The following is a 21,195-nucleotide window of genomic DNA, read 5'->3' on the forward strand; positions in this document are numbered from 1 at the left end:
TGGCCACGAGTTCTAGTATTTAAACTAATATTGAAGTAACTATTTGGCTGAACAGCATCCACACCTGTTAGCATCTTGTATACCTGGATCATGTCATAGTAGCTAGTCTTAAACCCACAACATAATACTCCTCATTTCCAAATAACAAAAAAGTAATATCTTCAGTGCATCACCAAGACACTAGAGCAGAGGTGGCCAATCTTATCCGCAAAGGGCCACTGTGTGTGCGGGTTTTTGCTGCAGCTCCCTAATTATATTACTAATTAGTAGTGCTGTCAAACGATAAAATTTTTTAATCAGATTAATCACAGGGTACCTGTGGATTAATTTAGATTAATCACGATTAAATACCATTCATTTTTAATCTATATTAATCGCATTTCATTTTGCATGAGTAAACAGACTCAAGAGAAAAGGGAATATATATTCACTTAACATGTTTATTGAACATCTTGAACATGAGTCGGATGCATTCCATCTTCCACAGAAGTGCAATACCATGTACCCATGTCAAAAAGCAAGATTTTTCGCTTAGCCGGACAACTTGTTGGATTTAAGGTACCTAAGTTTAAATGGTCTTTATCTCTGTTCACTTACAATTAGCCCAAACTACCGTAAATGTGACAAATAATCTGATCATGAAATCCAATTCTAGCCTGGTTAATTGCCATTGTTAACAATATAAGTCGAAAACACACTACGTGCGGTGCTTTACGTATAAAACTCCGTAGCAACACGTTCACAGATAAGTTGGACGGTATAGTGTGTGCGACCGATTTAATGAGCCACAAATGTGAAGTAGTGCTTAAACAGTACAAAACTACAACTTTCGCTTCTGTTAATAAAAGGCTCAACCATCTTGAACTCGGGATCCTCTGTGCTGCTCCGGGATCTCCTAGAAACGTGAGCACACATGTCGTCACTTCCGGCTTCAAAACTCGGAGTCCGACTCGGAATACGAGTTCCCAGGGCAAATGGAACGCACGAAAATTGCCCGAAATGGGTTGACAGAGACATTTCAGGGATTTTGAGTCATTCTGCGCTGCAGATGGATTAATTGCGTTAAAAATTTTAATCAGATTAATCATGATGATGGATTATTTCGCGTTAACCCGTTAATTTTGACAGCCCTACTAATTAGAGGACTGATTGGCTGAGGAGTCCTCATACCTGGTTTTGAACAACTGACCTAAAGGTTACCCCAAAAACCTGCACTTTGTGGATAAGATTGGCCACTGCTGCACTAGAGCCTATGAACAGGGGAAAGCCTTTTGCTACTTTTAAGGTGCAACTCAAGGACATACATACACATGCATCCCTGAAGAACACAATGGTGTATAAATCTTTACTCTTGTTATACATATTGCATTCATGCTTTAATATCCACTTCCTATGGAATCAGAAATGCTATACCCAAAAAGAAGGAACTACCCAAATTAAGTGAATTCAGTCTGACTTCTGTCTTCCAAGAAAGATTTTAATATTTAATTTCTTACTGTGACAGGGACACTGCAACTGTCCTGTAATGTAACAGGCAAACAGCTTTATTTCTCCAGAGCCATTGTACTGTATCTATATGGACCTTAAATGGTCTAAATAAGGCACTAATGTTTGTACTAATGTACAAACTAATGTGCGTATTAATGTACTAACGTAATGAAGATCAACGAAACATGCAGCACTCTGGCCTCGGATGACCAGAAGTATGCACTCTTGTCATGGTACCAGGTGCTCCACTTAGACAGCTCCTGAGAGCAGACTGCTGGAGTGACCAAGCTTCAGGTTGCGCGAGGCATGAATTCAAACTGTGACAGCCCACATGGCTGCCTAACACGTGGCACAAAACACGCCACAATTTCCATTCGAACAGCCATTCGCCCACATCTCAACAGGATGTGGGAGCAGAGAGACTGACAAACTGATAGGTGATCTCAGCAGTTTCTGAGATGGCATCACTCATTAGTCATGTGCAGGTTAGTCAGGTAAAGCTAGCTGTGTATAAACACCTGAAACTTTGGTTAGCTGTCTAACTGTTACTATTATTCAAATGGAGCATAAAATATTAATTTAAATGCCACAGCACTATACAGTCAATCAGATAAAATGACACTATCTGGTCTCATTTCATAATGAGTGACTGCAATCTTCATTGATATGAGGTCAACTTCACAACAACACACAGTACAGCAACAGTTCTGGCTCACTGCCAGTCACTGCATTAATTATATCATTTAACCAGCCACACAGATTAGTTGGTGGTCCTTGTCAGACTGTCTTCTTACTTAAGGACTTTTCCAAAGAAGCTACCTTTCAGAGACTAGAAACCAAGACAAAATTCTGAAATAATAACCAAGTACTTAAAAATTTTAATTAGCTATATGCAATGATAAACTATAACCTGATACAGTCAACTTTCCTTAACTAAATACATTAGCAAACCTATAAAATTATTTTGAAATTACTTATCTAGTAGAAGCGATAGATGTTTTTCTGGTCCACGGGGGGGGGGGGGGGGGGGGGAATAAATAAATAATATAAGATTTATTTATTTTCGTGTGTTTCATGTCAAGTCTTGCTACAGTTGTACAGAAACAATATTAACAGCTTGCGGTGAAGAGCAAGACTCAGTTCTGACAATTAAGCTGGCCGTCCGGAGCCAGTCGAGTCTTAAGAACTTGCTTCAAAGCGGTTCACGTCTTGTTTATAATTACTTTTATCAGCGTATACAATAAAATAAATGACATTAACGAAAATTATTAAATAATCCAGAGTTAAAAGCTTACTTTTCCAACATTAGAAACGTCTCCTGTCGCCGTACAGCAGACACCGTCGTCCGTTAGCGCCGCGCACGAGCCCGGACCGCGCCACAGCCCGTTAGAACAGGAATGCCCACGAGACCACGTTCGCTCCCGCGCCTTTTATATGGAATATGCTCGTATGGTCCGTGTCTCCGACTTAAACAAATGCAACAGCTTTGCAACCCCGAAATGACCTTCTACAGTTTTTGGAGCAACAGTGTTAAAACAGGCCGGCATAACAATTAACTGTGAAATCGTGACGCACAGTGGCATATTATTACTTACGCTCAATATAAAATCAGCAGAAAAACACTTACCAACCAGACCTTTCACTTCACTGACGGTAAAATCTGGATCTGGCATTCTAGGGTAAAGAACATAGCAAAGGGAATATGCATAATATATTTTCCGCATGCAAAAACATGGCAGGCCAGAACACGCATTATGGATTCGTTTAAGTCATTTTAGACTATGAACAAATTGTTAAATTTGTTTACCTGATTCCCAAACCATCTTTGGCTTTAAAAATAAGGGGAATTCTGAGAGCTTCTCTTTGCACATATTCGTAGGTAAAATCTGCGAAACAAATCATGACAGCGTGAAACGTAAATAATTAAAAGCAATGTACAATCAATTTGGTTTTATTTTTTTTTATAACGATCAACAATTTGCCATAATCACGGTAAAGCTTTAATTTGGCCTACGACCTTAGTTTTACAGCAAAATTCACAAAAATATTTGAATTAGGGTTTAGAAGCAACAAGGAAGAAAGGGACAACAAGCTAAACAACACTATATACATACACAAAGATATGTATTTGCACCTGATACTGTGTCCCAAGCGGAGAAAAATATGACTGGAGGTGTGTCGCTATGCATTGTAGCACTTATTTTCAATAGGTGTTCCTACTGCAACTAAGCTAAGAAACTGGGCAAATATATTTACCTTTGCCATCCATCACCCTGATGTAGTTTTTATTATATGAATCGCTTACAAGTTTCTCTTCCAAGTTAAAACCTCTGACATCTGCAATTTCCTCCACATCGGACAAATCTTCATTTTCGTCGTACATTCTCCTACAGATGGAGCGCTGTTTATGTAAATAAAGAATATATCTAGATCAAAAATTGAACTTTTGCGTAACAAACCTTTGACTGTAGCTTAAAATGGCTTGCACTTTAAATTCAAAGATAATTCTATTACGGGACATTTTAATCATATTTTACTTTTTTTCTCTCGATGTATTTTATTTGTACATTTACACTGTTATACACTGCAACATGCTGTGCCACTATGAATCTCCGTACAATCAAGATTTAAACGTAGCATATTTCCCCTTTTCCAAAGCTGCAGGTTAAGTTAGAACGCACCTTCACATGCAATACATTTCAATAAATGAAACTTGGAAGGCCCTGCAGTCTTCATGAATAATATAAGTATTGAACATTACACCGCAATTCAACGCTGATGGGTTACATAATTCGTCATTTTCTTATACAGCAGGATACGACGTGCGAAACATCTAAGAGCAACGCTTCCAGAAGGGCATGTTCTTATGTTAAATACAATATTGTGTTGATCGGCGGGTTCTTTGTAATGACTCCCGATTACATTTTCCATTCTATCAAATCCTATGCGCTAAAAACTGTATATAACGTTATGCAACAAAGCGTAGCTTCGCATCACAGCGTGAACCCTATGATACGTAAAATGGTGTTTCTAATACCGAAATGCTTCAGACAATACAGATTTCTCCTACTTTAAGTCCCTCTCCGAGGCTAGCTATAAAAGGATAGGGTAAAGCTACACACCAGTTTGCGTCCAGATTCAGCACACGCCTCCATTTTTGGAGCTCTCGCCACTTTACCAGTTTAGCCCCTCATTGTCTCGAAAATGACACATTTAAAGTTAGAAAACACTTTGCTTTCCGAATCAAAACTAAGTAGGAACCATTTTTGTGTAGTACTGGCTGACGTCACGGCCGAAAGAATCAAAACATTGTTAACAAACGTCATGCGTCATCTTTATTCAGAAGTTGAATCCTACGTTCTTCATATATCCCAAATCGAGGAAACGTGTTTTGACGAATTGTTCCAGCAGAGTCTTTCTAGGATATCACTTAAAGGTTCACAAAAACACTAAAGCTTCGTTTTGGGTCACGAGTCTGCAACATCTTGCACGCACGCGCTGCAGCTGTTATGAGTGAGGAGAGGAGTGATCGTCTGTACGCTTCACTCCTTTTGTCGTTTAACTCGGAACTCTATGAATAGCTTGACAAGTTTGTAAACCTTTAGGATAAAAATGTTGATTTGTTGCGAAATTCCAGTAAATTATTATTATTATTATTATTACTATTATTATTATTTTGCTTGAATGCCATCCCATCCTGGAGTTTCCATGGTTTGTGTCCTGTGATGCCTGTGATAGCCTTCAGTCCCTTTCTAGGACAAGAGGTTGAAAGATGCGTGGATTATTAATGTTACTATTATTGCTGTTATGCAATAAGGTTTGAAATGTACCGCAATCACATTGAAGGTTATTTCTATTACTATTCATCTTTTACAGTTACGATGCCTTTCATTATTGTATTTTCTAAATACATATGTTCCTGTCCCCGCGACCCATCTTAGGACAAGCGGTTATGGCGGAGAATTAATGAATTAATATGTTCGTGTCCAGAATTATTCCTCGATGTTGTCAACAAAAGTTTAATGATAAAGAGTGAAGTTCGTCGTGGCTTGTAATTTAAGTTCTTGAGTAAGCAATATAATATAGGCTACTACTACTACCATACTAATAATAATAATAATAATAATAATATCACCCGGGGCTGATACTGATTTCTGCAGTTCACTGTTGATCAAGCTAGGAAATAAAATCCGTGGTGTAAACTGACTTTTGAACTTTAAAATACCACCGAATAAGATACACTAAACACACCATGCACGATGCCGTCGATATTATATAAGATTACGTGACATATAATTGCAGATATATTTCTGTCTCATTAACCACTACAAATGCAATGATAAAATCATTACAAATCGTTACTTCTGATTCACATCTGCCTGCAGTTTATGCTACTAAGATCTTTACTGCATTAAGTGGATACAATGGTCACACCTATAGCCTGTAACCACCATAGACGCAGTGCTGGGACACAGGCTTGGAGTCGATAGAGTGTGCATCGCTCTGCCGCAGTGGCTTGTGGGTAAACACTGGTGCAGTTTCCTGAGAGAAGTGCAGTTTGGTTTTCACCGCCCCATTGTTGCACCGGTAAGAAGTTAATGCTGGGGTGGCTCGCTTTCCGTTACGGCTCTCGGCACAACGGATGAAGCGATCTTAGGCGTACTGGCTGTGGTAAAGGCGACTCGCATGCTTTTTGTTAATTTCTCATTCTAGGGACGAAAGACTGTCCAGTATCGCGGCCAGCCCGGTTGCAAGTGGACAGTTGTTCGGACTGTCTCCGCGATGAGTCTTAACGAGCACTCGCTGCAAGCTCTTTCCTGGAGGAAGCTCTACTTGAGCCGAGCAAAACTGAAAGCGTCCAGCCGAACCTCAGCACTCCTTTCTGGGTTTGCAATGGTAAGTGTAACGGAGTCTTAATCGGTCCGGACCCGTCAACTTCACTTTTTATTTGCGTTCTGCAAAAGTTAAGATGCCAGCTAATTTCTTTTTCCCCAATGCTTTTCTACAGTTTGAGTCGGGTGTAAATGTCCCACAGCTGCTTTATACATGCACATCTACATAAGCATCTATAATTCCTTGAACGTTAATAAAGAAGAAGCCTACAGGTGCTCGCAGTTCTATAGAGGGCTCGCGGTGACAACATCAGATGTGTTTGTCACCGTAATTGGTTGACAGCAACCTGGTGTTACTTATATCTTAAAGTGCTTGAACGTACGAAAAGTGAATCTCGGGGGTGTGTCTGCAACTAAGACCAGTACATGTTTTAATTCGATTTGCTGATGCTATGGATGTTTCGTGTGCTTTTGAGCTTTCAAACATTTAGTCCAGAATAGGTAATTTTTTATATACATTTTTTAAGCTTTTGCGTGATACATCAGGAAACAAAATGTCTGGCATGTAAAAGACGTGTAACGAGTGCTTAAGAAAATATCTGTATACCTGCGCGGTGACTGTTGTGTTTTTGCAATATATTTGGCTTGAGTGGGCTTATGCTGATATTTTACACAAACCTACTTAAAGCCTCACAATTTGATGAAGTGTAGGTGGCACCAGATAAAAAATGATTCACCCCCGCCTGTGTTCTTATGTATATTAGTTTAAAAATTATGTTCTCCTGTTTATCTTTAGTATTTATGCGCGTATTGCACTGCGGCTCGGCAGTGATGCATCTGCAGCTGGGTGTCATGCTGCTTCACTTGCATCTGCATTGGGTGGATTGTCTGAATGGATGAACCACATCTGTATTATTTAGTCTCATAAATCCAAACTGCGATAACCGATTAGCGTTTTACAGCATCCAACAAAACACTGCCGAAAGTTAATTTCGGAAACCCCGGTTGTATGTTGTTTGTCTCCAACCTCAATTTTTTGTTTTTATGAAACCCCAAGTCCAGTAAAACGCAGTAAAATATCTTCAGACTCAGGTTATAGTTGGTGTATCTTAAGGTATTGAGCTTTCTAACAGACGTATTGACATCGACAAGATAAATTGTCATCAGTTGGGGATTCTGTCGAAAGAACATCCCCTATTTTAAGGGGGCACGAATCCTGAGAATAAGCAGTTGGCGATTAAGTAGCCAACTTCATCCTCGTGACCGTATTAGAGAAAAATATATCGGTATAGTTCAAAATTTCCGCACCAGTGAATCTGTAGTGAGCCTCGGTGAAAACGGCCAATCAGGTAGCGCTTCCTTTGTGTGTTTTTTTTTCTGTACCGTTGAGTACATTACCTTAGATGGCCTTTTGGACAATCCGCACTGGCTTAACAACAACATTTTGGTTTTGAGATTCCATCTTCTATGTATTCCATTGATAGTGTGTAATTAAGTTTCCATTATCAATATAATTAAATAATCGAGTAAAATTTGCCGACTGGGTCAAGTGGGTCTGCAGGGGTAATATGTCTAGAGGATGAATTTTACCACTGCTGAGCAGCAGAATGACCGATTTCTAGAATCTATCAGGGGGCTGCTGTCAGTTTGTGGGAGTGATGAAATGTCTGTACAGCTGCTGGGGAGTTTGAATCCATCAATTAAATTACAGTGGGCCAGCTTGTGGAATTGAGGCCTGCCAAGGAGGCCAGAAACCTGACACAGTGTAGCCCATTTGACTCTTCCACTCCAACGTAACATAAGAGGAGGAAAAATGCCCCCTTTATCAGACCAATGGATGTGGAGAAAGACCCCAAAACTCAAAGAACCAGAAGGTGACCTAGTCCAGTAGTGGATAACAGGGTTTTGTTTAGTATATCATATTAGTGCCTGAGTTGGTGATCGGTTGCCATGGTAACACAAGAACACCCCCCCCAACCTCTCAGGTGCTCTTATAGGTTTGCAAAACTAATTCCTATTTTTTAAATTAAAGCTGACAGTTGGAACTAGAGGTGTAAGAAAATATCGATACGCTTGAGTATCGTGATTTCTGCCCGATAACCCATAGGCAATTATTTCAAAAACAGACACCGATACAGATTCCGATTGTTTGGGAGGGACAGTCCATCCAAAAAAACTGAAACATTCTTAGTTTTTTTCTTTATTTCGGGTGCATATCGCTGTATGTTTTATTTTATTATATATCTTACCTCAACTTATCTGTAAGTGCCACTATTTTACAGTTTTATCCTTAACTTTGCATCGATAGGTGTGCTCCAAAAGGTATAAAGGTATCTTATCTTATCTTATCTTACCATATCCGAGATTGGAGGTAGCGTAAGGGTGCTCCGCTAACATTAGCATTAGCACACCTAACTCACTAGTAATTTAACAACCAATGGCTGAATCTAAAAGAGTTGGGCCAGAATTCTACCGAAAGTCACTACACCATGTTGATTGTCTGCACTCTAGTCAAAGCCCGTGATTTCTACCAGAAGCACTACAGTGCTGTTCAGAAGAAGCTCCAAGTGCCGCCTTGCTTTACATACAAGCCCATTCTATTTTGCTGGATGCCGCTTCTGATAGCAATTCAACCTGCCTATCAGGTAGCGCTCTCCTAAATGAAAATCCTCGTGTTTTCCCAGCCGCTCTGCTAAGCTCTCTGCAATAACGTATATTTACTAGAGATGACAGGTAAGTGTCCAGGGTTACATCCCAACGGCTCCATCACTCCCCCCCTCGATGCCTCGCTGTCTGAAGTTGAAAGTTAATGAAGCTGGGGCGGAATGAGTAAGTGAGTGAATAAAGAAACGTGGACAAAATGTGGTATCTGGACACACTTGAATCCTCATTGACTTACCTTCCTCTGCCTGTATGTATGAAGTCATCACTGAAGTAGAATCTTTTATGCCATTCGTTGGGTGCCACCAAAGGTGGATTTGTCTTCCTCAAAGGGATACCGTCTAGTAGACTGCCATACACCCCCTGCGACAGGGTCATTTGAGCAAAAATTGGCCCTCGGTAACTTATTCCATGAGGGATTAGGAAAAGCTTCCAGGGCAAAGGAAAGGTAACGAGGGAGGATGAAGCAAATAATGCTATAAAGTGGTATAAATATATATCATCTCTATATGTTATACATCCATCCATGCATCCATCTTCTGAAACCGCTTGTCCTATTCAGGGTCATGGAGGCTACGGGCGATAGGGCGCCAATCCATCGCAGGGCGCACTCTTCCCAAATACGCAGAGTTAAGAATACTACCGCTATATTGCGTGTGACGTACCCAGCACTGGACTCATAGTGGTTAACTATTTCACTAGTAAAACATATTTTAATTGCATTATACACCAGGGCTGGCGCGGGTAGACGACGTAGTCAATGATGTAGACGCTGGAAACGCGTCAGCGTCAATATTTCAAACTGATGGATTGTTTTTTAAAAATTATTTTAACAAAATTACCTTTATGGTTTCTAAAACGGTTCAGTTCATTATAACAATTGTTTTCCTTTAATGTCACTACATAATAATGGGAGTAGTTTAAATTATCACTAAACAGAAAGGTGGCTTTACACCGTGCAAGGTTCTGATGGCAGACCACAGCGGCACTAGCGCTATACACAAGCACCTGAAGAGGAAACACAAGTGCTATTCTGGATGATGGGCCACCAGAACAAGCGAAACCACCGTGTTGTCGATAATAAACACCGTGCTGTTTATTAAATTACCATTAGTACAGAGAGCTTTTTAATATCTTTTGTCCTTGTAGCAGCTAAATATACTTATTATTGAAGCGATAAAGTTGTCTGCCTGCTACCTTAGAATTTAGATTGAATAAGTGTTTGAGAAATCGTTTAGGCTAGAATCTGGGCTTATTCTGTGTTGATTGACTGCCAGCGCGTGTTTGTGTGTGTTGGGTTTATTGGGACCAGTGGTATCGTAAACTAAAACTGAAAATAATTTGTGAGCTGAAATAAAATGAAAACTATATTGACCAAAAACGTGTCAGACTTTAATCAGCACAAAATACCGCCACACCAGCTTCTGTTTTCCTTGTTTGTCCACAATATCTCCTCTTTATGAAAGATGCTGGGGTTGCTGATCTATCCTTTTCTTCACAGTCACTTCAGTGCTTATCGCTTCCATGATTTACCAAAACAGTGGTTTTGGTAACCGAATTTAATAAGCATAAAGATACGCTGAATTTATACCGATTACTAACTATTGGGCATCACGATATGCATCTCAATATTTTAGACATACTACTAATTTGCTTATCAAATTGCGGGTGAACATAATGTCGGTATGGGGCCGAAACGCTGACATCCATTATCTAAAGCCCTGCAATAACGTTGTTGTTGTCAAAATAAAATTAGCCTAATTTAAACTGTAAATCTGATTTTCTGGAAGAAAATTAATCATTTAGATTAATTGACTAATCGGTAAAAAGTGTGTAGATTAATCCATACCAAAATAGTCATTAGTGGCAGCCCTATTATACACGCAATCATAGCTGTCATGTCAGCTATACTATGGCGTGGCATATATTAAAAATTCATACCATATGGGAAATTATCACCAGTATACCGGATGAATGGGTATACCGCCCAGCGCTGTTCCAAGGAGGCAAAATGTATGTTTGCAATGGAATATTGCCCAGCTGTCAATACAGAAATATACAGTGATCAGTAAACACACTAACTTGTGGAAGATTATATCACTGTAGCAGGATCCATTCCTGTTTCTGCAGCTGCACGGTGTGGAGGTTAACTAAATATGCGTCATTGGCGCTCTGCTTCGGAAACGTTTCCGAACTGCTTCCGACAGGTTGAGGATGTGTAGAGGACAGAGCAAAACCTTGTCGCAACTTGAACGCAGCTCAACCGCTCTGGGTGGAATTCTGGTGTTAGATTGGCTCCCAGGCATACAGAGCTTAAGTGTGGGTTCATTTTGGTTCAACAAAGAAGGCACTAAGGAGATTGACAAGAACCATGTCGTTTGCAAAATTGTGTCATGTATCCTGCAAGCACATTTATTTGATTTAATTTTATTTATTTATTTTACTGATATGCAAATGTTTATTCCTTTGCTCAAACTGCACATAAAGTAGTGCTATGATGTTATAGAGACTGTGATAAATACTAATGCAGGTCCCACTGTTTTGACTAGATTAAGAAAGTTTTTTTTTTTCTTTGCTCAGTTTTTACGTTGTGTTCTCTATGCTATGACACTTCTCCTAAAATTAGATTTTTAAAAAAATCGCAATATATGGCCTAGCTTACAATATTGCATTTTATTGAATTGTAACCCCTGTATCATGATAGTTACCTTATCACCAGATTCTTGCCGATACCCAGCCCTATTCAGCACTTTGTGTATATATTGTTTTATTTCAAATCTGTTGTGATTGTGCACAGAACCAAAAATAGTGTCACTTAGGGCGACCACCTAATCCATGGCAGGAGGGACACTATGAGCTACTTCAGCTTTTACGAACTACTTTAAAGCTGAAAGGGTTCTGTGCTCTGCTAAAATGTTTGGTTAGTTCCTAGATTGAAAGACTCATCCAGTTGTTTCGCATTAACATTACTGACACATATGCATGATTATAGGAGACTGACCAATCAGCATACGGCAAGAACCCAGTGCTTAAGTGAAATCCTGGTACTTTTAATTGAAATGTGTTTACAAATCCTGTTGTAGCTCATAGTGTCCCTCCTGACATGGATTAGGTGGTCACCCTAGTGTCACTATAAATATTTATGGTCTGCATTATGTGTGATACTGGGCCACGTGTTCTGTTTCTGTGTGCCGTTTCCCCTGGATGTTCAGGTAGCCATGGTGGAGGTTCAGTTGGAACCCGAGAGCTACCCCCCAGGGCTCCTGATCGCCTTCAGCGCCTGCACCACCGTTCTGGTGGCCATCCACCTCTTCGCCCTGATGGTGAGCACGTGCATCTTGCCCAACATCGAGGCCGTCAGCAACGTGCACAACCTGAACTCGGTGAAGGAGTCGCCTCACGAGCGCATGCACCGTCACATCGAGCTGGCCTGGGCCTTCTCCACCGTCATCGGCACGCTGCTCTTCCTGGCTGAGGTGGTGCTGCTCTGCTGGGTCAAATTCATGCCCGTCAGACCACACTCCAATGTGGACAACAGCACCATGAGTGAGGGCATGGCCGCTGCCATCACCTCCACCTCCATCATGGTGCCCTTCGCCCTGGTCTTCATCGTGTTCGCTGTGCGCTTCTACCGCTCCCTCGTCAGCCACAAGACGGACCGGCAGTTCCAGGAGCTGGAGGAGCTGTCCAATATAACCCGACTCCAGAACGAGCTGGACCACAGGGGGGATGCTGTCCTACAGCCACCCAGCTCTCATTTCCCGTAGAGAAGAGGACTCTGCACCTCTTAATACTCCTATAGTTTCAAAGGGATTTTCCGGTTTATATTCTATTTATTTAATTTATTTTTTTTTTGCATGTAAACATTTTATAAGATTGTCGGTTAATAGTTGTCCCCTTTTGAATTGTACTGTAAACTCTGCTGCTGTGTTGAGATTTTACTTAGAGATTTCTAAGAATTTATGCTGTTTTAATGCATGCTGTAGAAATCGATGGAGTTATTATTTTTTTGTAAAATTTCGACACACTCTAGATTTTATGAGTGCAGGAGACTGATTAATGGAAGAGAACTTTAGGTCTTATAGTAGGTTCCACTGTAAAACTTTTAGATTTTTAAATATAAAATATGGGGTGTATTTTCGGTATATAACAGTATTTAAAGAGAATTTAATAGTGAGAGTTTAATTTGAAACAAATTTTTAGTCTGTGTTTACAGTTTGGGACAGATAAATGTGAATGGGGGCTGTAGCTTCGTCATGGGACTGCAAGCCGTGGGTAAACATTCAAACTGTGATGCCAATGTCATTCATGTCATTCATATTTAAACAGACTGTTAAAACAAACCAAGTTGCCTAATGCAGTGTTTCTCCTTCTGGTTGGCAGAGACCCTCAGGCACTCTGCGTTTTTGCTCCCGGGAGGGAGCTGGGTGGAAGCGAAAACATGGATTGTCTGGAGGGCCCCGCGCACCAGGTTGAGAAACACTGCCCTAATGAATAGCGCTCAGTTTATCAATAACTGGTTGATGTAGTAATGTCTCAACTAAACATGCTTAACGTTTACCTGTCATCAGCTAATATTGGAATGTATATTAACTGATGGTAATGGTGTTTATTTTTTTGCAGAGGTATTGGGTTCATTTTGTGTGAATCTCGAAGGAGATTGAATGCCACAGTTTTGTGCCAATGGGCGCAGCTCTGTAGCGATGGCATTGCCCTGTTAATCACTGCCTGCTTTAACCCAATGAGAATTCAGTGGCTGACTGTGCATGATGGACCATGGTCCTCATGCGTTTCCGAGCCCCGATTCTCCCAGAACTGCAGCTCCTACACGCAGGGGCGCCGCCAGAAATCTTGGGCCCCATGAAAGATTAGAATTTTGCCCCCCCCCCCCCTTTTTGCGAAAAGGTAAAGCCCCTAACAGGGCCCCATGTCAGTGCTGGGCCCCTAGAATCGTTCTAACCTTTCCTCCCCTGGCGGCGCCCCTGCCTACACGTACCCTGTGCACAGGACCGTTCAAGCCCGCCCGACAGCCCAGGGCTTCCTGACTGGAATTCCTCTGCTTGCCTGAACTGAGAACGGCTATAAATGTCTGTTTATAACAATGAGGAGAGATTGGTTGGCGCTGGGCTCATACACACATGGACGTTTTGAGGTGGACAGTTAATTGGGTGCCTCAGCCAGTTAATTGGGTGCCTCAGCCAGTTAATTGGGTGCCTCAGCCAGTTAATTGGGTGCCTCAGCCAGTTGCGTTACAGAGCACAGTCATGCTGGACTTTTCATCTCTACGTCAAGCCACAATGCAGAAGATGTTTCCCCACTGTAGTGTGGGCGTAGTGTTACTGCACAGTGCCACCTCGGCACTTAGCGATTCCTGCTGGGGGTATTTGATGGCCCAGTGGTCATCCACCATTTCTCTGAGTGCTCATCTTGTCAAAGCTCTGCCCCTCTTTCTTATGGGAATGTACATTATGATGTTAACTTAAAAAAAATGTTTGCTTGATTATATGTAACCAGCTTGCTCATGATCTTATTGATATTTTTGTGCCACAGGTTAATTTATAAACTGGTTCAAGGCTGTTTTATGTATAAAAAACAAATCAGTAAAATATACTTTTCATACCATATACTGTAGTTGTTTGTGATTTCTTACAGGACTGTTCTTGCCAGTTTTTACCAGAGCCATTTTAGAAATTATATTTTAATGGTTTTAATGAGGTCATATCTCAGGGCAGCTTAATGTGTAGCACTGCAGCCACAAATCCTGCCTCTGGCTCTGCACGTGTGTGAAGTTTGTTTACTCTCTCCATATGGTTTTTCCCCCTCAGGCCAAATTCAGTTGCGCCATTAATCAACATGTCTAAATTTACCCATAAGCATATGATTCTGTGTTTCAGTGTGTGTGCCATAATACATGCTCCAGGCCCTTTCTGCAACTTAAGTGAGATAGTGTCTCTAAATTGCCCCCTGCTTGTGAGGCGTGTATGTGTGTGCACCCTACAATGGAATAGCATCCTGTCCAGAGTGTCCCCCTACCCTGTGCTTTGGACTTCCTGGGATGTTCTACTGGATGGAAGTGTACCAAGAGTAACAAGTCGAAATAAATATCTCCAGGAATGGAAACAAAAAGTGCCTGTGAGTTGAATATTTGCATGTGTAATAATCAGATCAATAACCAAAAACCACTACTGGATGCCAAGCTTTTATTTGTATATTAACAAATATATCTCGACCATCATTTTTAACCAGTCTGGACTGTCAGCAAAATGCAACAGAAGCTCCTTGAGGTGGGATTATCTGTCAGATATAATAAGGGATTTATTTCTGATCCCAGCTGAAGTTACTGTTTATTATAAGCTTCTAAAAAAGGTGTTTTAAGGCTGGGCTTTAACTCAAAAGGCATCCTTTTTCTGTGGGTGATTTTATTTGTTTTTATTTAACATCATGCATTATGTTTGTCTTCAACATAAGTGATTATAAATTACAACGCAGGATAAAACTGCAATTGTTGCATTGGCAGTGAGGTTTTCAGTTTCCATATTTCATTGTTTGGATGCGTAGCAGGTAATTATCGCGGTGGGGGCCATGTAAATAACTGTGAACTTCCTGTTTTTATGACGCACCAGCCAACTCTAGGGTTATCACAGTGAAAGCATTTCCCCTGCGGTGATTCAAGGTGGCGAAATATCACAATATATGGTGATTATACGTTACAAAGAGACACGCAAGCATCAGGCAAGGACCGAGTACAAACAGGTACAGGCACGTGACAACCAAGTCCACAGAACATTGATATACAACAAGACATACACAGGGCCTGTTCGCCGACACTACAATATTTCAACATGGACACCAATTGAAATATGCACTTCTAGTTTGTTTACATGCATAACGAAGCATCCACACCTACAAAGGATTATATCTTTGAAATCACCATGCTAGGCTAAGCAAAATGCTTTTAATGCCAAAACAAACCACAGATCACAAATCCTCTTGGGCAGAAACTTTAGTTTGCGTATTTCTATCCGTCGGCTTATATGTAACATGTTTAGAAATAAGTTTGTGTCTTATTAACATTTCGTGAAAATAACTGGATAAAAATCATGAATATATTGCATCAATCTGGCCAATGTAGAAAGCTGTGAATCGTGTATACACATTTGCATGTTGGAATCCACATAAACACGGATCGAACTAGATAGTGCTCTTGATTTACTTTGGGACATGCTTTGAGCCCTTAACAGAGAGCGCCATCTAGCAGGGTCAGAAAATACAGCAAATGGTTCATGAAGAGTTCTTTTATAGTTGGGAGTAGTGAGCTGCGGCCACCTTAAGACCCGGCATGCAGCACAAACAAACGGATGTATATGGAGGGACACTGAGGGCAACATGGCTATAGTCTCAGAGAAGCAAATATAAGTGAATTAAAAAACTAGAATCTAAAACTTTGATCTACGCAATGCATGGATGTACAAAAAGCTTGGTTCTTTTATATTCGAAAACCAGTTTGACCAATTTACTGAAAAGAACTGGTTCAAAAGAACGATTCCTTTACAAGTTTCTCACTATGACCATATTGCGTTATAGTTTGCATAGTGCTTTTCTCTCCAACTGAAAATCGTGCAAATACAAGTATGATTCTGCATTGTATTTTACTTGGGCACTAATATATAAATTATGTTAGAACAGATTTGTGGTCTGATATCACGTGTTGTAAAAGGACTGACTATACAAACTTCTGTACAGAACTCATTTTGATTATGAATTTAGTTATCGTCAATATACATGCAGTGAAGTGTAAAACAAGAAGGTCCTAACCTCATGATAAAGAAAAAAAAGTGAGTATTGCGATTGTGGCAGTTGCTTGCCAAGCCTTGCAGTTGGCATATCAATATAATGGGATTGCAATATTGCGGTTATTGCAACCGCCCTGGCCAGCTCCTTCACAGTGAGGTCCGGCTTCTCCAGGCTTCCCTGGCCATCTCCTTCACAGTGAGGTCCGGCATCTCCTTCACAGTGAGGTCCGGCTTCTCCAGGCTTCCCTGGCCAGCTCCTTCACAGTGAGGTCCGGCTTCTCCAGGTTTCCCTGGCCAGCTCCTTCACAGTGAGGTCCGGCTTCTCCAGGCTTCCCGGGCCAGCTCCTTCACAGTGAGGTCCGGCTTCTCCAGGCTTCCCTGGCCAGCTCCTTCACAGTGAGGTCCGGCTTCTCCAGGCTTCCCTGGCCAGCTCCTTCACAGTGAGGTCCGGCTTCTCCAGGCTTCCCTGGCCATCTCCTTCACAGTGAGGTCCAGCTCCACAGCTCACATTGGATGTGCTGTGTCAGAAAGTACAGAACACACCATGGAAATCGGATCCCTTATTTTTGTCTTCGGTTCCCAGGTCAGAGCTTAGAAGTTGAATAATGATTATTTCCAAATTTCTTTTGCCCTCTCCCCGGCTTAGAGATGGTTATTTTAGAGGGAGAGTTTGCATGATCTCCCTGTGTCATGTCCCATGTCATGTAATCAGGCTAACTAGTGTCTATACTATACTGTATGGTATTGAGTGGTTGTCCTGCAGTGGACTGACATCCAGAGTGTTCTCCCAGCCTTCTGCCCTATTCTGACCAGCATAGGCTCCAGGCATTTATCCTGACCAGAAAAAGCTGTTGGAAGATACATAGATAAATGTTATAATGTTTATAGTAAATATACATGGTATATGAGGTGTTTATAAAACTGTGAAGGAACACTTAGAAAACACATCAGATCTCAATGGAAGAAAATATCTATACTGGATATCTTATACTGATAGGGACTGGGTAATGTGTTGGGAACGAAAGGATGCCACATCGTTTGATGTAAATGAAAACTATCAACCTACAGAGGGCTAAATTAAAAGACACCCCGAAAATCAGTGAAAGTGAAAAAATGATGCAGCAGGCTAGTCCATTTTGCCAAAATTTCATTGCAGCAACTCAAAATCGTACTCAGTAGTGTGTATGGCCCCCATGTGCTTGTATGCATGCCTGACAACGTCAGGGCATCCTCCTAATGAGATGATGGATGGTGTCCTGGGGGATCTCCTCCCAGATCTGGACCAGGGCATCACTGAGCTCCTGGACAGTCTGAGGTGCAACCTGGTGGCGTCGGATGGACCAAAACAATGTCCCAGAGGTGTTCTGTTGGATAGGCGAGCGTGGGGGCCAGTCAGTGGTATCAATTACTTCAGGAACTGCCTGCATACTCTTGTCACATGAAGCCGGGCATTGTCATGCACCAGGAGGAACCCAGGACCCACTGCACCAGCGTAGGATCTGACAATGGGTCCAAGGATTTCATCTCGATACCTAATGGCAGTCAAGGTGCCGTTGTCTAGCCTGTAGAGGTCTGTGCGTCCCTCCATGGATATGCCTCCCCAGACCATCACTGACCCACAACCAAACCAGCCATGCTGAACAACGTTACAGGCAGCATAACGTTCTCCATGGCCTCTCCAGACCCTTTCACGTCTGTCACATGTGCTCAGGGTGAACCTGCTCTCATCTGTGAAAAGCACAGGGTGCCAGTGGCAGACATGCCAATTCTGGTATTCTATAGCAAATGCCAATCGAGCTACACGGTGCCAGGCAGTGAGCAGAGGGCCCACTAGAGGGCATCAAGCCCTCAGGCCACCCTCATGAAGTCCATTTCTGATTGTTTTAATAATAATAATAATAATAATAATAATTCACACTTTTATTAATCCCCGTGGGGTAATCCTTTTTACGCCTCCCTCAACTTGCTCTTTGTAGAGTAAGTTCTCCGCGAAGGGCAGCCACCTGTAGCGGCGCCCAGGGAGCTGGGGGTTGAGGGTCTTGCTCAAGGACCCACAGACGTGCTGAGGCTGGGCTTGTGATTACAGGCACGCGGCTTAGCCCACTGAGCCACACGCTGCGGAGACATTCACACCAGTGGCCTGCTGGAGGTCATTTTGTAGGGCTCTGGCAATGCTCATCCTGTTCCTCTTTGCAAAGGAGGAGATACCGGTCCTACTGATGGGTTAAGGACTTTCTACAGCCCTGTCCAGCTCTCCTAGAGTAACTGCCTGTCTCCTGTAATCTCCTCCATGACCTTGAGACTGCTGGGAGACACAGCAAACCTTCTGGCAATGGCACGTATTGATGCATCATCCTGGAGGAGTTGGACTACCTGTGCAACCTCTGTAGGGTCCAGGTATCACCTCATGCTATCAGTAGTGACTGACTGTAGCCAAATGCAAAACTAGAAAAAAACAGTCAGATAAGATATGGGAAACATGTCAGTGGCCCCCACCTGTTAAACCATTCCTGTTTTGGGGGTCGTCTCGTTGTTGCCCCTCTAATTTCATTAATGTAGGGACTTGATTGAACTCACCAGGGCAAGAAACAAAAGGGATCACGTGGGGGACACTGCCAAACAGGTGTAAGCATAGACACAGCAGGGAGCAACATCAACAGCACTGGCCAAGACAAGAGTGGCAGGCACTTACACACTGGGTTAACAAGGGGATAAACAGGAGGCAGCTGGAGCACGTGATTTTTAAAAAAAAAAAAAAAAAAAAAAAAAAAAAAAAAGACTGAGGAGCAGGTCTGCACAGACACAGCAGGGAGTGACGTCAATGATGGAACTGGGGAAGACAATATTGGTAAGTAATCATACACTGGATTAATGAAGGGGATTAACAGGAGGCAAGTTAAGGGGACAGGAAACAAGAGGAGTGAGAGACGTAATAGATGTGCAAGTCAGAAGAAGGGAACAGACTACAGCCAGAACATCTATCAGGTGCTAGTCCACAGACACAAGAGGGCCATGGACAACACAGATAAATACCCACATAAGACCAGACCAGGGACATAAGGGCAAAACATACTGGACACTGAGCTAGACCTGACAGGACACTAATGGGTTCTGGAAGTGCACACAGGCAGGGCTGGTGACAGCAGAATGAACAGGGTGGAGATACAGGACAGGACAGACACGAACATGGGGAACAGGGAAAAGGCAGGGCAAGGGAACCGGGAAAGGGACATCAGGGGAGTCAACTGAAAGAAGACTGTAGAAGGACAGCTGTGCAAAAACAGGGAAGACATGAATGGGGATTTGACTTCAGAGGGGGCTTGTTTAGGCCCTGGGAAGTGGGGCTTCAACCCATGGACACGGGGCATCCCAGGGTTCAGGGGAACCTGAAGGGCAAGGAGTAAGGAAGGGGCAGGCACTGCAGCCATGGATGACGTACCCCTGTCTTCCTCTCTGGGAGACCAAGGCCTGGCCAGCCCCTCAGGCCAGAACACAGGGGTGGTTCAGGTTCAGGATAGCAACCATGGTCCACAGAGCAGGACACAGGGCCAGACCAGAGGGATTTCACTCAGGTCAGGTCAGGCAGGTCCTCCTCCAAGTTCACTGTCCCTGAGCAGGTGACCACCAGGCAGGCAGGCTCAGGGCTGGAGGACAGCGGAGGGTTGACAGGCAGAGAGCAAGGCTGGTGGAGCTCGACAGATGCATCTCAGGAGACTGGCCAGGAGCCCCTGAAATCAGGTAGAGCTCAAACATCTCTGGACATGGAATGTCGGAACAGTTGATACTTGCATTTCATGAAGTTATGTGGCCGAGCGGCCTTGTCCAGGCCGGGCTCCCGTGGCCGAGGAGCCTCAGGCTCTTAGGTCCAGTGCAGTGGTGCACTCTCCAGGACTGGGCAAAGCAGCCGGAGGGAAGGAGAGCTCAGGGTTGGGCCGGGAAAGACAGGACCAGGAGCGGACTCAGCTAGCCTCCACAGCCTTCACTCCCATCAATGAGCACTCACGGAAAGCCACAGGGCTCCCCAGAGCAAGCTGAGGAAGCACCATGCTCTTCCATAGCAGATTCTACAGACCTGGATGAAGTTGCCTCCACTGAATCAAGCGCTGGGACTACTGCCTTATCGGGAAAGGGCTCCTCCTCTACAGAATGCACCATGTTTACTTCATACTGTAGGGTCTGGATGCACCATGTTCACTATCATCATCGCCTCCTCCACAAGGGCATCTGGAGAGAGGGAGGCAATCCACCCAGGTAGATCCAAGAGGCAGGTTAAGCTCTCCAGGGAGAGGAGCACCACGGCAGTGCAAGCAGCTCTAAATAAGCCATGAACAGGCATTGGATTTCCATGGCATGTGCTCCAGCCATATGCTGAGGTGTGGGGAGATCCAGCATTCTGTCACTTGCGGGGGAGGGCAGAGAAC

At 42.8% G+C, this 21,195-nt stretch overlaps 2 protein-coding genes across 6 annotated transcripts in view; one reads left to right on the forward strand and one right to left on the reverse strand.

Annotated features, from left to right (window-relative positions):
- kdm2bb (lysine (K)-specific demethylase 2Bb) overlaps positions 1-4,988 on the reverse strand; it is a 46,700-nt gene extending 41,712 nt beyond the window's left edge. For 2 of the 5 annotated variants that reach the window (XM_023808610.2, XM_072714223.1), the window contains exons 1-4: positions 4,611-4,988; positions 3,745-3,889; positions 3,296-3,374; positions 3,116-3,162 (exon numbers count right to left, since the gene is read on the reverse strand). In XM_023808610.2, the coding sequence (XP_023664378.2) occupies positions 3,116-3,162; positions 3,296-3,374; positions 3,745-3,889; positions 4,611-4,643 (304 nt within the window). In that variant the 5' untranslated portion in view covers positions 4,644-4,988. Of the gene's footprint in view, positions 1-2,783; positions 3,065-3,115; positions 3,163-3,295; positions 3,375-3,744; positions 3,890-4,169; positions 4,186-4,610 lie in introns of those variants that run through there. The other 3 variants (XM_072714224.1, XM_072714225.1, XM_072714226.1) reach the window with 3 other exon arrangements.
- A 938-nt stretch (positions 4,989-5,926) lies between these two features.
- Positions 5,927-14,605, forward strand: LOC111842172 (calcium release-activated calcium channel protein 1-like). The gene is made up of 3 exons (XM_023808525.2): positions 5,927-6,075; positions 6,202-6,384; positions 12,194-14,605. Exons 2-3 carry the CDS (start codon positions 6,271-6,273, stop codon positions 12,746-12,748), a joined length of 669 nt encoding a protein of 222 aa, XP_023664293.1. The 5' UTR covers positions 5,927-6,075; positions 6,202-6,270; the 3' UTR covers positions 12,749-14,605.
- The last annotated feature ends 6,590 nt before the right edge of the window (positions 14,606-21,195 follow it).

The sequence above is a fragment of the Paramormyrops kingsleyae genome, chromosome 7 (genome assembly GCF_048594095.1).
Source record: "Paramormyrops kingsleyae isolate MSU_618 chromosome 7, PKINGS_0.4, whole genome shotgun sequence".
Classification (NCBI taxonomy): domain Eukaryota; kingdom Metazoa; phylum Chordata; class Actinopteri; order Osteoglossiformes; family Mormyridae; genus Paramormyrops; species Paramormyrops kingsleyae.

What these genes read in the sequence shown, in the direction of transcription:
- LOC111842172 (XM_023808525.2), top strand. Translation starts at nt 6,271, where the DNA reads ATGAGTCTTAACGAGCACTCGCTGCAAGCTCTTTCCTGGAGGAAGCTC. An exon ending in TCCTTTCTGGGTTTGCAATG is followed by an intron (nt 6,385 to 12,193) that starts GTAAGTGTAACG and finishes CTGGATGTTCAG; the next exon opens with GTAGCCATGGTGGAGGTTCA.